The 15070-nt window shown below is 33.7% G+C and overlaps 1 protein-coding gene across 4 annotated transcripts in view; it reads left to right on the top strand.

Annotated features, from left to right (window-relative positions):
• The first annotated feature begins 12093 nt into the window (after window positions 1–12093).
• The window catches only part of LOC101680385 (serine/threonine-protein kinase TNNI3K), a 329700-nt gene continuing 326723 nt past the window's right edge, over window positions 12094–15070 (top strand). For 2 of the 4 annotated variants that reach the window (XM_045064725.1, XM_045064724.1), the window contains exons 1-2: window positions 12094–12634; window positions 13426–13534. In XM_045064725.1, the coding sequence (XP_044920660.1) occupies window positions 12595–12634; window positions 13426–13534 (149 nt within the window). In that variant the 5' untranslated portion in view covers window positions 12094–12594. The remainder of the gene's footprint in view (window positions 12635–13425; window positions 13535–15070) is intronic. The other 2 variants (XM_045064723.1, XM_004758186.3) reach the window with 2 other exon arrangements.

Here is a 15070-nt window from a genome sequence, read left to right on the forward strand (position 1 = left end):
GTTATTTCTCTCTCATTCTTGCTCTTTTTCCCTTTAACTATGGTAAACAAGCACAGTTGTTTTATAAACTGTATTTGATAGTACTACTATCAGAAATTAGTGAGGATCTGCTTCTGAACCTGATTTTTCAGCTCATGTTGCCATGCTTTCTTGTATGTCTGATTAACTTTGATTATTTGCTGCTCATTGTCCTTGTTAAAGTATCTGCACGAGTTCTCTATGGCCTAAAATGAAAGGACCTTCCTCGAACATTGGCATTTGCTTCTGTCAGGAGACTGGAGAGGCATTACCAGTTGAGAACAGTTTTATAGAAATTCACCTTGGGTTTGTAGCCTACCAGGCTTTGCATATCCAGAGGGCAAATCTGTAGTGAGTGTATTTATGGCCATAATTTCTCAGGTATCTTGTTTTACTTACTTTTTCATTTCTCCTGCTTTGCTTAATACCAAAGGAACCTATTATACCATTCCTTTAGTCTGGAGTAAAGAATAACAGATTTACTTCTGGTTGATCCATAATCTGAAGAATAAAGAAGTTTTGGGGGAAGTTCTGCTTAATATATCCAAGATCCCATCTAAGAATCTCCAATCCATGGGTGCCTTGGGAGACCTTCTGATTCTTTGGAACCTAAGAGCAAATATGTGTGGTTTTCCAACTTACACAAGACAAAAATTTATTCCACATTCCAGCTATATTTTTGGGTCCAAGATTTTCCCTAAAATGACTATGTTTGCTCTTATATTATTTTAGTTCATCAATATTTTTAATATTTAGCATCTAAATATCAGTCTTCTATTATCATTTATATGATGCATAAATTATGTCTTTATTCTGTTGACGTATTATTAAATTTTTTGCTAGCAATGTTGTATTTTTATCAGTGGCATACCAGGGCATGGTATGTTAGCAGAGGGGAGGGTACCAGTAGATGGTATATCTTTATAATGAATGTTATGGTCATGGAATGGAATGAACAAGGAAATGCTAAATTTGGGGAGAAAAAAAAATCAGGATAAGGTAAACATCTAGACCTTAATCCCTTTAAAGTCCACATTAAAGAAGCCATATATAACAAGGTAGACAACCCAACACCTAGCATAATGCCTGCTATAGAGATAAACCACTTTAAATCTGTTACAGAGGAAGCCAAAATATGCATAAGAGGAGAAGTGATTTGGGGGAAATTGGAGGGGGAGACGAACCATGAGAGACTGTGGACTCTGAGAAACTGAGGGTTTTGGAGGGGAGGGGGGGTTGGAGGTTGGGTGAGCCTGGTATTATGGAGGGCACGTATTGCATGGAGCACTGGGTGTAGTGCATAAACAATGAATCCTGGAACACTGAAAAGAAATTAAAAAAACAAAAATTAAAAAAAAAAGAATTATTTACCTACACACAGCCCCATTTTCTATTCATTTGCTCTGTTTTATTTTATTTGTAACCATGATTACTGCTTGGATTTATTTATCTGTTAATTTGTTTTGCTCTTTTTCCTTCACTGGAATTGAACACAGCCACCAGCAGGAACCTTTTCTGTCTGGTTCACCACTTCAACACCTCATATAAGGCTCACCATATAGAATTTCAATAAATATTTGTTGAAGAGATTAAAAAATATGCATAAGCAGACAAAAGGTTTTGTTCAGTGTATGTGCCTTGAAATAGGAAATGGGTATATATTTCTTCAGGGATAAGATTATTGTTTATAACAAATAATATAGACCACTTCTCTAACTTCAAATTATCAAATATATATTGAATGTTAATTATGTGTCAGGTCCTTTTCTAGATAGTAGGGCATTTTTCATTGCTCTCAGGGTTTTTTAGTCTAGCAAATGACAAGGCAGGGGAAAAAAAAGTAATGGTAGTAACTTGTGACTAGAGCTATAATAAACAAACTGCCAGGTGTCCTGAAGGACAGTCAGCATAAGGGACTAACAAAAGGTACATGATCAGGACAGGCCTCTCAAGAAAGTAAAATTTATACCAGGATCTGAAGGAATAATAAAAATTGACATGCTTATGGGGTTTTTTGTTTGTTTTTGAGGTGGACAGAAGGAGAAAGAGTAAACAGTGGAAATAGCATTAGTGAAGACTGATAGGAGAGGCTCTAAAAGAAGCCCGGTCTGAAGTGTAGTGTGTGTAAGAAGGAGCTGCTTGGGGAAATACCCAAAGTTTAGGTTAATTTATAGTCCTTCATAAAAATTTTCATGTACCTTTCATAAATTAAGGAGAGTCAATTATCCCAGAGAGTAGAGAAGGTAGTATAGTTATGTGTGTATGTGTGTGTGTATGTGTGTGTGCATGTGTGTGTGTGAGAGAGAGAGAGAGAAGTGGGGGTAATTATTCCAGTATTTGGTTACCAAATGACAAATTTGACTTTTTGACAGGAAGGAGTAAGAAAGCAAACAAATTTTTTTAAAATAAAAAAATAAAAATCCAATGTCTTCCCACAGATCACTTCTTAGTAAAACACTATAAATTAAAGGAGGGTGGTGGTCCATGTGATAACTTTGCCTAACCATAAGTAGTGTACAAAGAACAACACTGAAGAACTGAAATGAGAGAACTGGAAAAGAGAAAGCTCACAAGCATATTAACATAATATGGATATTTCACAGGAGTTTATTTACTCTGAACTTCAAAAAATAGATTTCAAAACTTTAGTGTTTAATCCTATATTTTATATTCTCTTTAAACACATATTTCTGGGAAATGTTTTTGTTTAGACATGAATAGCTACCTTTTGTCTTTACAAGACTTTATCATCATCTGTGCTGAACTAAAAATTCAGTATGCAGGTGGCTTTTTTATTGATATAGAAATGACACCACATACAACATTATTATATCAATCTGATTTAAAGAGCAAAAAGAATGTGTTTATGTAGTTAGCTACACTGCATAAACCTTTTCTTTCATGGCTCTTGCTAGAAAAAATAACAGTAACAACAAAAATACTTACATAAATGCATATTTTATAGCCCATAATCAGACATTAGCTAAAGCAATGAAATCATCTTCAAAGTTTTCCAGTGAATAAAAACAGAACATAATTTTCTAGTTAAGCATAAAGCTCAACACAGGGCAAAGTATAAAAATTGGACAGTGCTTTAGTTTGGTTCCTAGCTCTACTGTTAACTCATTGTGATCTGCATTAAGCCAAAAGTCAAGATATACAAACACTAGGGGCCACTGGTCCGTGTGAATCTGGAATGGATTGATAAAACTTTACTAGAAAGCCTTTTTCTTTTTTTTTTTTAAAGATTTTTATTTATTTATTTGACAGAGAGAGAAAGGGTGCACAAGCAGGGGGAGAGCAGGCAGAGGGAGAGAAAGAAGCAGACTCCCCACTAAGCAAAGAGCCCTGACATGACTCCATGGCAGGGCTCAATCCCAGGACCCTGGGATCATGACACAAGCCAAAGGCAGACACTAACTGACTGAGCCTCCCAGGGACCCCTGGAAAGCCTTTGTCAAATTAAAACAAAAGCAAACAAATAAAACACCATCTAAATGGATGATAATATGCTGCCTATTTTAATTATGATATCTAGGAAAATTTAATGGATTAAAGGAGCACTTAGAAAATATGTTCAGTCATTCCCTTTAGCTAGGATAAATATATTTCATAACCCCTTACTGCATATCCGAGAAAAAGTTCTTTTCTATGATCTTTCTTCTATAATAATGAGGTAGGTGTCCTGCATTGAACACTGCATTTCAAATGTAATTTCAGTAGACTTATGTTAAAAACTTTTATGATCCTCTTTGTAACATGATGCTTCTGTCTAAACCACTCACTTTCCTTAGTATGTTTCTTGACATAATATACCATGAGTTCATATATAATTTGCATAGCCCTCTCACTGATAGAACACTACTACTTCCCCAAGTGCTTCTCTCCTTTGATAATTACGGGGGTTTTTTAGTTTTTCCAAGCAATGTTAGTTTGCTTTTTTATTCCTTTTGAAACTCTTGCTATTTTTCCTCCTTCTGTTTCCTCCTGTTGCCGCCACTTTATGTGATTTGTTTGCCATTTGCTATTTATGACTTGTCCTAACTTAATCTCATCAATTATTTGTCTCAAAAAAAAAAAAAGAATCCAAATTGAAGTTTAAGTTACTTTGATCTCATCAGTTTTGTTTAATTTGTTTTATTGTATAAGCAATAATAGACATTTTAATGAACACTATCTTAATAATTTCTCTGAATCCTCTAAAGTGATATGATTTAAATTGTGTTCAAGTTCTCATTTTATCATATGTTCAAACTTAAAATAGTCATTTCTGTTCCAAGATTTTTAAAGCTTCTCAAGCAGCAAGACCTATTTCAAGTCATGCCATGCCCAAAAAACTTCTACAGCCAGCCCAGTGTAACCCTTTCCTTTTCTGAAGTTGTATAGTATGTGGTTTTCTGCACCATCCATTTGACAGCATCAGAATCTACTTTGTAGAGTCAGTTTGTTTTATTTTCCTGCTGTTATTGGACCAGATAGATAGGTAGATATGTATATATGTGTGATAGATATAATGTATATACATATATAGTGTACCTATGTATGTAATGTATGCATACTTATGTATATATACTATTTACACACATATGGAATTGTACATACTGGCCAAATAAAAAGGTACTTGGTCATCAGAAAGGAACAGGTATAACAGCTGCCTCTAATAACTTTAAAGGATGCAGCCCCAATATATTATCTTTAGGTGTTTTGCAGATTAATGCAGGTCCAGACTCAGTAGAAGAAATGAGAATTATGGAATAGTTCAAAGAGAGATAGTGTGGTCTTTAGAGGATCTGTAGATAACTATTGTGATTAGCTAACAAGTTAACTACTATGTACCTAAATAAGTTGGTTTTCAGCATCATGGGAAATGAAAGTTTCAGAGAGATGATGATAGAATTAATTTGTTAAACCTCAATTGATGGCATGCATTTATCTCTTATTCTGATATGCCTAAAACCCTCACAAATTCCAAATGCCTTGTGACCCTTCCCCACAGACTCCATCACTTCTCTGGCTGCATATATGAATAGTAAAAAAGGGAACAAGTTTAGGTTACTATTTGTTTAATCAGATCCAGACCTCAACTTGGGCAACTCTGGACAGCAGTTAGGAAATGGTAATCATATAGTAAGCCAACTTTAACAATTAGACTCGAGATTTGGAATTTAACTCCAGTATATTCTGCCATGACTTAATAAACCTAGGCATCAGAGACACCCAAGTTAGAAGTGTCTGCATCAATTATTTTAGCTCTCAAAAGGTGTTGATCTTAAATGGTAGGGTTTGTACTGTGGGGAAAGTGGGGAATCCTTGGGGAGGAAGGAGGTGCTTCTAACAGTTTCTACCACGTTGTAATTCCAAACATGAATCTCTTCCATTGAGGACAGTTTTTAAAGGTTTTTAAACTTAGCTAAGTCTAGTTCACATTTTTTAACATTGGCATAGACCTCAAGTGACCATAATTATGGAGTCAAGAGGCAAATCAGAGAACTAGATAGAGTGAGAACATCAAGGAAAAGGTGGTCTAAATAGTTTATGGAATTATAAAGGCTCCTCAGAGGTGCTAACATCTCAGTTGAATTCTTAATATGATTTTTCATGAGTGGTATGGGCAAAAACAGTAGAGGCAGTCACTCTCCATATTACCAGACTAGGGAAACTACAATACACACTTACTTTAAATGCAGTTAAATGCAATGTTAACTTCTGAAAATGACTCTCCATGAAAACAAATCATCTTGAAATTCGCAACAATTATGGTCTACTCTTGATAATCCATTTTAAGAAAAGGAGTAAAATTGTAAAGAAAACATGTAATTTGTTCATAAATTCTAATTGAAATCATTAATTTTTGTATATTTTGTAATTTTTGTATATTTTTTGTGTGTGTGTATATATGTATATATACATATGTAAAATATACATATACATATACACACACACACTTAAAATATATAAAAATAATGATATATACATATATATATATATATACATATATATATACACACACACACTTAGATTATTAAATTTGAATATCAAGTGGGAAGGGTATATTATTTGGATACCAGTAAAATAAGACACAAACTTATTATGACATATATTGACTATATAAAATTGGAAACTTGTGTTTATTATCAAAAGTGTGCTGACATTAGGATGTACTCTAATATTACTTTGCTATAACAAGTCCCCTAATAATTATCTTCAGGGAGAATAATGTCTACAACAAGAAATCAAAGCTGTGTGGCCCTATAAACTGTGCTTTCCGTTGATTCACCCCACCAAATGGATTAATCCATTAACAGAACTGTGAGTAAAAATTGATTTTTTATTTTATTTTTTATATATTTTATGTATTTATTTGAGAGAGAGAGCAGAATGAGAAACAGAATATGAGTGAGAATTAGGGGCAGAAGCAGAAGGAGAAGCAGACTCCCTGCTGAGCAGGGAGCCCTTGGTAGGGTTCCAGGGATCATGACCTGAGCTGAAGGCAGACCCTTAACTGACTGAGAAGCCCAAGTGCCCCCAAATTGACTCTTTTGTATCCCCAACAGTTTCGCACTAACTTAACCATAGAAATCCTTTTTAATTTTTCTTCAGGACATTCAAGATTATATGTACATGAAATTTCAGCTGTGAAGGGACCCAGTCTAGTTCCACAACTAGGGTATAAAATGGATAGAAAATGTTAAGTTGAGTCAGTGTCAGTTCTAATTGGCGGGATGCTGAGCTGGGCTATGTGAACAGAAGGGGGATCATGAACTTCTGAGTACATGCCAAAGACTGATGCCATTTTTGGCACTGTATGATATAGGACTGCAGGAGGATGGCATGCAAGTGTATAGCATGATAACTCTTATCACCATTCTTCCACTAAAAAGATACAGGACGAGATATAATAAGAAATAATGATTAACTGTGCTTGGACAGACTACTTACTGAGATTGTTTCTGCTTAGAGGGACTAAGCAAAGAACTGGTCATATGGAATCACTCTGCAGGCTTTCTAACAACCACATGTTTTTTAAATCCACTTTTTGAACCTGTAAGTAATTTGCTCAACCTACATTAAATTAGCTTTCTGTTCATTTTTTAGGAATAGCCCCAAGTGGATAATTGCTAAGTAACAAGAAAACTCAATGTAAGTAGAACTGTATTTGTTTCCCTCTTCCCCTTTTTATTCTTTGTTTATTTGTTTGATTTTCAGAAGAGATCAGGTGCATTCAGAGTGGTATGGCCAGAGATTATTTGTTTGACTTTTAAATGACAAATCCCAGGCATGGAAGTGTTATGCCTAAAGACAATAACTTATTAATGGAACTATTAATTATGACATAGTGTTATTTTCTTAGCAGGCCAGCTGACTCGGGAAGGGAGAAAGAAGGATAAAAGGAAAGTAGAAATGGCTTGTGTCATGAAGTTTATATTATCCTGATGGTTTTAATTATAGTTTTTTCTAAGTGGAATCTAGGCTTTATTATATGTACCTTCTCATTACCAATCATTTATATATCTATCATAGGACAAATGTTTTATTGAAATTGCCTGTGTATGTGTCTCTCCCTGGCCCCCATTATACCATGTACTTTGGACTACATGGGATAATACATGCTTACTGAGCAAATAGATGAATCAATCCACCAATAAAGAGCAGAACGGACAATTGAAAGAAGCCCCATCAATTTGGAAAAAAAAAGTTTTAGCCAGTGACAGAGATGTGACTCATTTCTGTTTATTTAGATTCTTTAATAAACTTTACTTCATGTTTACCCCAACAAAGGAAGGCAAAGGAAAAATTAAGATTTTTGCATTTATAGTCATAGTATATAGGAAACAAAAATAGCAATATACTTTTTTTCTTTCTTTAATATATCCTCACATCTTGGGATACTGAGAACACCTGTTTAAATTACTGCAAAATTGATTTTTTACCTTTATTTTCATTCTTATATATTGTCAAGTCCTATTCATTTTAAAGAATTAATTGAAATATTACCTCAGTAATGTTCAGATTCATAATGGTAATTTATAGCTCCATCCAACATACTTCAGGTATTCTAGTGGAAAAGAAAGGAAACTTGCTTAATAAGAATCTTACAAATTATACTTCTTTAAATGTGGAAATTTATGCTTAAAAGGAAATTGATCAAATAATTTTTAATTGAATAATTTTATCTTAGACAATACACAAATTTCCTTTAGAAGTTTGTGTTTAGGGTGCCTGAGTGGCTCAGTTGGTTAAATGACTCGTTTCAGCTCAGGTCATGGTCTGGGGTCCAGGGATCAAGCCTCACAGCAGGCTCCTCCTGCTCTGCAGGGAACCTGCTTCTCCCTTTCCCTCTGCCTACCATTCCCCCTGCTTTCTCTCTTTCTGTCAAATAAATGAATAAAATATTTTTTAAAAAATTTGTTTTAATAGGAGGAATTTTATGTTTATTAAACACAAGGAAAAAGCCTAGATATATACCAATTAGTAATTCTATGTTTAAAGCAATAATTCTCTTAATTGCTTATCAACCAGATATAATACATCAACAATCTAAGCTTCCCTAAACTTTGGGAACATATTAATAAGAACTCATATACAGTGAAAGAACAATTTAGGTTTTAAGTGTAAATAAACTCATATTCCTAAATTTGTTAAGAATTGTTCCAAGGGCATCAGTTTGATTTCATGGGATCCATGTTTCTTTATAATTTATCTGTTGGAATCATAAAGGTAGAAGTGTCAAGGTCAGTTTTTATATTTTTCATCTTGAGATCATCCTTTTAAATATTTATAAAGAGACTTGTATGAAATATAAATAGCAGATGCACAAGTGTAGATAGGATAAATAAATAATATGAACCCAAAATAAAGGAATTCAGAAAGAATGTAAATAGGCTTATTGAAAGAGTATTAGAACATATCTATGTATGTGCTGAAGTGGTCTGATAAATCATTTGAAAAGATGGAGACATTAACATTATATTTAGGCAATTCAGTAGAACATGGAGGTTGGTCAAAAAGGAATAGTTGAAGAACTAAGGTATTTACTAAATCTCCCCTGACATTTTGAATGAAAAAAAAAAGTATGAAAGAAAAATTGCTTACTATGAGTCATATATTCCTTTGAGAAGGCTTTTCCTTATAAGTTATAAATATTCCTTGACAAGCTCAAATGATCTTGTTAAGAAATTACTATTTTAGGTCTTATTTATTTTATATTTTTCCTTAATTTTTAAAAATTGTTAGACTTTTCTACTAAAAGTTTTACATTTACAGAAAAATTGAACAGAAAGTACAGAAAGTTCACATATACTCTTTATTACCACCCTCCTCAGTCTCCTCTATTATTGGCATCTTAAATTATTGTGGTACTTTGGTTACCATTGATGAACCAATAATGATATGTTATTATTAACTAAAGTCCGTGGTTAACATTTGTGATTTATAGTTCTATGAGTTTTTCTAAATGCATAATGCCAAGTATTTACCATTACATTATCATACAGAATAATTTCACTACCTTAAAGAATTCTTGTTCTCCACCTATTAATTCCTCTCCCTTCCCTGTTCCTGCAACAACCACTGATCTTTTCAATGTCTTCATAGTTTTGCCTTTTCCAGAATGCCATATAGCCAAATCATCTATTGCCCTAGTGATTTCCATAGAATAAAACTCTGAGAATCTAAACAATCTTCTTTTTTTCTTTACTACAGTGTTTTATTCTCTCTTCTCTTACATTGAATTCAAAGACACGAAAACCTTCAGATAAGTAGGCAGTCCATTTTAAGCAACCTTAAAATGGTGCTCTTCAAAGTATGCCTTGGGTAGCATTTACCTGAGTGATTAGAATCACTAAGCATTCATGTTGAAATTCAGATTCCTTGGCCCTAGTACTGATCTTAATGAATAAGAATTTCTAGGGATGTAACCCTCTCTCTCTCTCTTTTTTTTTTTTTTTCATAGATCCTTAGGTGGCATCTACACCCACTAAAGTTTGAGAAGTTTGCCATTTTTGTAATTAGGTTGTGTTTTTGATAATATATGAAATAACATGCTTTTTGAACTTTTGGCAGTCCAGAACGGTGAAGAGTAGGATTCAATCTAGAGCATTTGGCCAACTCAACATAGAAAGAAGTAATTTTTACAGAAATATATTCAGTAGTGAGGAGAATATTTCCTGATTCCATGTGGATTCCCTCCTACATCCCTTAGGAAAGAAAAGTGAAAGATATTATCCTGGGTCATTTGCTTATTCCAGCCTTTTCTTCACCTTCCAGAAGGCATGCAGGAGGATTACTCCACTGCCCTTAACCCATGACCTAAACTCATATTCTTAGAAGTGGCTTGTAAATTTTGTTCCTCTGAAAGTAGAGAATTGTTATAGCTTAATAACATTGAATATTTTATGTATTGGGGTTACCATTTCCCAAATTTTTATGCTGTTATCCTACCTTTTTAGGGGGGAGGGGACAAAATTTATTGCTTCAGAATATAACAAGATTCAGTTGAGTTGCTGATTGGATTTATAAACTAATAGCACAAATTGTAGCTTTTGAAAATCAAAGCTTTCATTTGTAAGAACCAGCCTTTCTGAAAGAATAAAACTATTTTTGAAAATCAAAAGGAAAAGTCCTAAAAATTAATGCATCAAATTTGTATTATAAATAGGAAATTGAAAAATAATGCAAAATAATCTAATAACTAGGTTTTCCTTCAGTTGGTATAGGCAGTAAACATATACACATGCACACACATACTGGTGTAAGACTTGAGATAGAGAAAGAAAAAAAAGATCAGAAAAAATAGATTAGGTGTTCTTAAGGTCTGCAGTTCTGCTTCCCATATCTGACCCTCTGGATTCACAATATGGAAACCATGGATTGTTTTAGGGAATTCTGAAAGAAGGGCGAGCTTGTGCACTATTTCCCAAGGCTACACCACAAGTTTCTTAAAGAAGACTACCCAGTATGACGTTCAGGACTATACTAAATACTTGGTCTTCAATACCAAGCATTGAGGAAGTCAGGTGCCTAGGCCAATGAGCCTAAAGGCTGTCTGTCTGGGGACAGCAAAGACTATCTGACATGAGGAGATATGTGTCTCATAAGTGCTAAGGGAAAGCAGGTGCAACTGGCCTTCAAACAAGGAAAATGCAGAATGCATAGAACAAGTAACCAGAAGCCCCCACAGAATAACAAACAGCAAAAGCCTTGATCGCATATACTGATGAAGAGAGATAAGGAAAATTTTATCTGTGGGTGGATAGAGATGTCCTTGAAGTCAGATTATCTACTTCTCTAGCTATATCTGATAGGTATGGAAGCCCACTCTCTGGAGCATAGATTACCTTTGCTGAGAAAAAGGTGTGGGGAATCCTAAATTTACCTTAGCATTTACTTCAAAAAGACAAACTATAATAAACTATAATAAATGTGACATTCATACCTGTTACACTAAAACTATATCCTCTGGAGGTGAATTGCAAGATCAAAATCTATATCCTCTAGGTATAATTATATTATACAAAAGAAATACATAGTTAAAAATCAGATAACTTTTCTATGTTTTCCATTTTTCCTACATCATGCCCTGAGTTCATTTATATCAGTGGAAATATGCAGGCCAAGAGAAATGAACCCAATGAAGTAAATGGAAGGTGAATGAAAGAAGAATTATGGGAGACTTTAACAATAATAATATCTACCTTGAACTTCAGAAATATATAGACCCAGAATGGATTCCAGACTCATCCGCCTATTAGCAAATTGGATTTTCTCATCCATAATATAGGAATGATATATATACCCTGCAGAATCTTGTAACATATGAGGTATAAATGACAAAATGTATTTAAAGCACTCAGACTAGTATCTATCACACAAGAAGCGTTCAATTTTATTATTCACAATATTGTTCTCGTCATTGTTATTTTATGAATTGCCGTTTGTAGAATCAGTGTCTTAGATTTTATCTATGATTCTTATGGTGTTCAACATAATCACCACAGGTAAAATTTAATCATGGTCTTTGTTGAGAATTTCTTCTTATAATTTTATACTTCTAATATAGGCAATACTTACACTTATTTCTATTAGTAGCATGTCAGAGGGTATGGGTTCCTAGTATTTATATATAGAGAGGGGAATTCCATCACCAGTCACTCTTTTCCAACTGGCATTACTTTAACTCAGGGGAAACTGATTAGGAAGGAGCTCTATATAGTTTTAATAGCTGTTTGTGAACCTCAGATGTAACTGAACGACTTTCTAGATTTACCTATTAATTGTCTCATGAAGCTCTGCATGGATAGATAATCAGTTGATGGAGGTAAATAATCCTATTGAAACATTTGCTATTTATTTTTGATACAGCTGTTTTAAACAGACTGATTAGTTCCCTTTATGATTTCACCCTTGAAAGTACAAACTGTTTTGTTCTTTGTCATTGTTGCATGACATTCCATTTGGCAGTCAGCTTATTTTTAGCCAGACTATCAAAGTATTTTTCAACTGGACTGTCACTGCACTTGAACTTGGAATCTTGTAACCTGAGGAACTGCACTGGGAAAAAGAAGAAACTTCTAACAAATGGGAAATTATAAATCTAGACCAACCCAAACTTGCACTGGTAATTATTTTTATATCCTTAAATATAACATGTTTCAAATAGTAGTTATAGATAATAACACATCATTGGAGTATCTGTTAATTTTTACATGGAGGAAATGACAATGTATTATATGAAACTGTTGAGAAGATTGTCTGAACTCAAATTATTTTCCTCTGCAAGATTTTTAAAGAAAACAGAAAATTTATTACAAAAATATATTAGTTTTGGGGCACCTGGGTGGCTCAGTGGGTTAAAGCCTCTGCCTTCGTCTCGGGTCATGATCCCAGGGTCCTGGGATCGAGCCCCGCATTGGGCTCTCTGCTCAGTATGGAGCCTTCTCTCTCTTTCTGCCTCCCTCTCTGCCTACTTGTGATCTCAGTCTGTCAAATAAATAAAGTGTTTAAAAAATATATATATATATTAGTTTTTAGGTAAAATGTTCCTAGGAATACTGCTGAATATAGAGATTTTAGAATTATATCTTAAATACCAAGTATTTGAAATCTAAAAACTTTTGTCTAGGAACTAGAGATTGATATAATTAAAATGCAATAAAATCAAATGAAATAAGGCAAATATATTCTTTTATGTAAATATATTATCCAGTATCAAATGGGTTCTTAATTACTACAATATGATTGCATTTTAGATATAAACATCTGTATTTTAAGCTCACAATAAGTAATTTAAATTAAGTATTGTAGAATTTAGAATAAAAAACTGAGTTTTAATTACTTGTATGTTATGATCTGTGTCTGCATTTTGCAAAGCACAGCTATGAATCAGTCCCATTTGTTTTTCTTTACTAGATGAATGGAAGAAGAAAGTCAGTGAATCTTATGTTATTATAATAGGAAGATTAGAAGATGACCTGCGGATCAAAGAAAAAGAACTTGCAGAACTAAGGCACATATTTAGGTAAAGTTCTTAGAGTTAATTTTTCTTGGTATAAGTATCTTTATTAATTACCTTGTTTTAGATACATGTATATTTAAAAACACAACCCACAGAATCTCAGATGTTACCAGGCATGTTAGGCTTTAAAATATAAGGTTGGCCCTTCTTGACCATTCATATAGCCCTAAAATGCAAATATCTCCCTAAAAAATTGACTTACATGCTTCCATTGCTAAAGTTTAAAAAGAGAGGCGTATAAGGGCTGACTTTTGAATACAAGCTGTTGCTGATCTGAATAATCTTTCCTGGAATTAGGTCTTTCTTGTAAGCCATGCCAGCAACAAAAAGCAAGATTTCTCTTCCCAAATGATGGTAGAATATTGGCCATGCTGTTCTTTTTGAACTACTAGGATAAGTCCAATTTTAACAAACCTTCTGTTCTCTCGACATTCAGAGGCTGTCCCTTAATGGAACTGAATATGATTCTGCCCCTGAACAATCATATAACACTGTGTAATACCGGCTTCAAGCTTTTAGTGGGTTTTGTTCATGATAACAAGAGAAAAATAATCTGGCATAGTGTCACAACCTTGGAAGACACAAAATGTTCAAAAAAGAGGGGCAGGACCCTTCTATACACAAGCAACCTTCTGGAGAAATTGAATCTGGCATTGAAAAACTAGATGCATTTTGGAGGGTCAGTGTAAGTTAGCTGCCTGACTGAGGAAACTTCCATGCAGGCCAATCAGCCATGTTGACTTTTACCTGCGTTACTTATCTAATGTACCTGTGACAAAGAACTCCCTCTATTTTACTTGGAAAACAAGTGTGAAGCACTGACCAAATGACATATTTTTCACCTAAATTTCAGCTATAGTAAATATACAAAGTTCACGTAACTGGCAATTAAAGTTATCCATGTATAATATCGTTTATATGAAATTGTGGATTAATAAGGCTTTTTCAGGTAATTAATTTATAATTTAGGAAATAGTTGATCCTCTGTGTTAATTTGGCCCAAAATGATAAATCAGTATTGATACTCATGATGAGATATCCTGGACTGACTTTTGCAAGTACTTGAACATGATCAGTTATGGGAAAACTTTTCAAATTCCTGTAGAGATTTGACTGACACTGGTATAATAGATTTATACATACATATTTATTTTGTTGGAGAAGAGATGCAAATGTAGAATTTAATCATAAATCCTATAGTTCTTATTGACTCAGATAAATATGCTGAATGAAATGTGGTTAAACTAAAGAGATTTTCCTCAACTTCAAGAACTCAAAAACTCATTTATTAATTTATTTTTTTAATTTAAGAAGTACTGTGCAGGTATGTCAAGGCTTATTTAAATGGACATCCTTTTAAGGATTAAGTTTAACAATAGGCTTGAGATATAGGTTTCTCTCATACTCCCTCAACAACAGACCATTGTTTTTAACAGCTTCTGCTATAGCTGATTTTTCCTACATTTCCACTATATGATTAATGTTACCTCCCTTTTACTAATTAGTATTAGGGTGAGAAGCAGGAAACAGTGTCAGGAA

The sequence above is a fragment of the Mustela putorius genome, unplaced genomic scaffold (genome assembly GCF_011764305.1).
Source record: "Mustela putorius furo isolate JIRA1106 unplaced genomic scaffold, ASM1176430v1.1 tig00003853_pilon_pilon_pilon, whole genome shotgun sequence".
Lineage (NCBI taxonomy): Eukaryota > Metazoa > Chordata > Mammalia > Carnivora > Mustelidae > Mustela > Mustela putorius.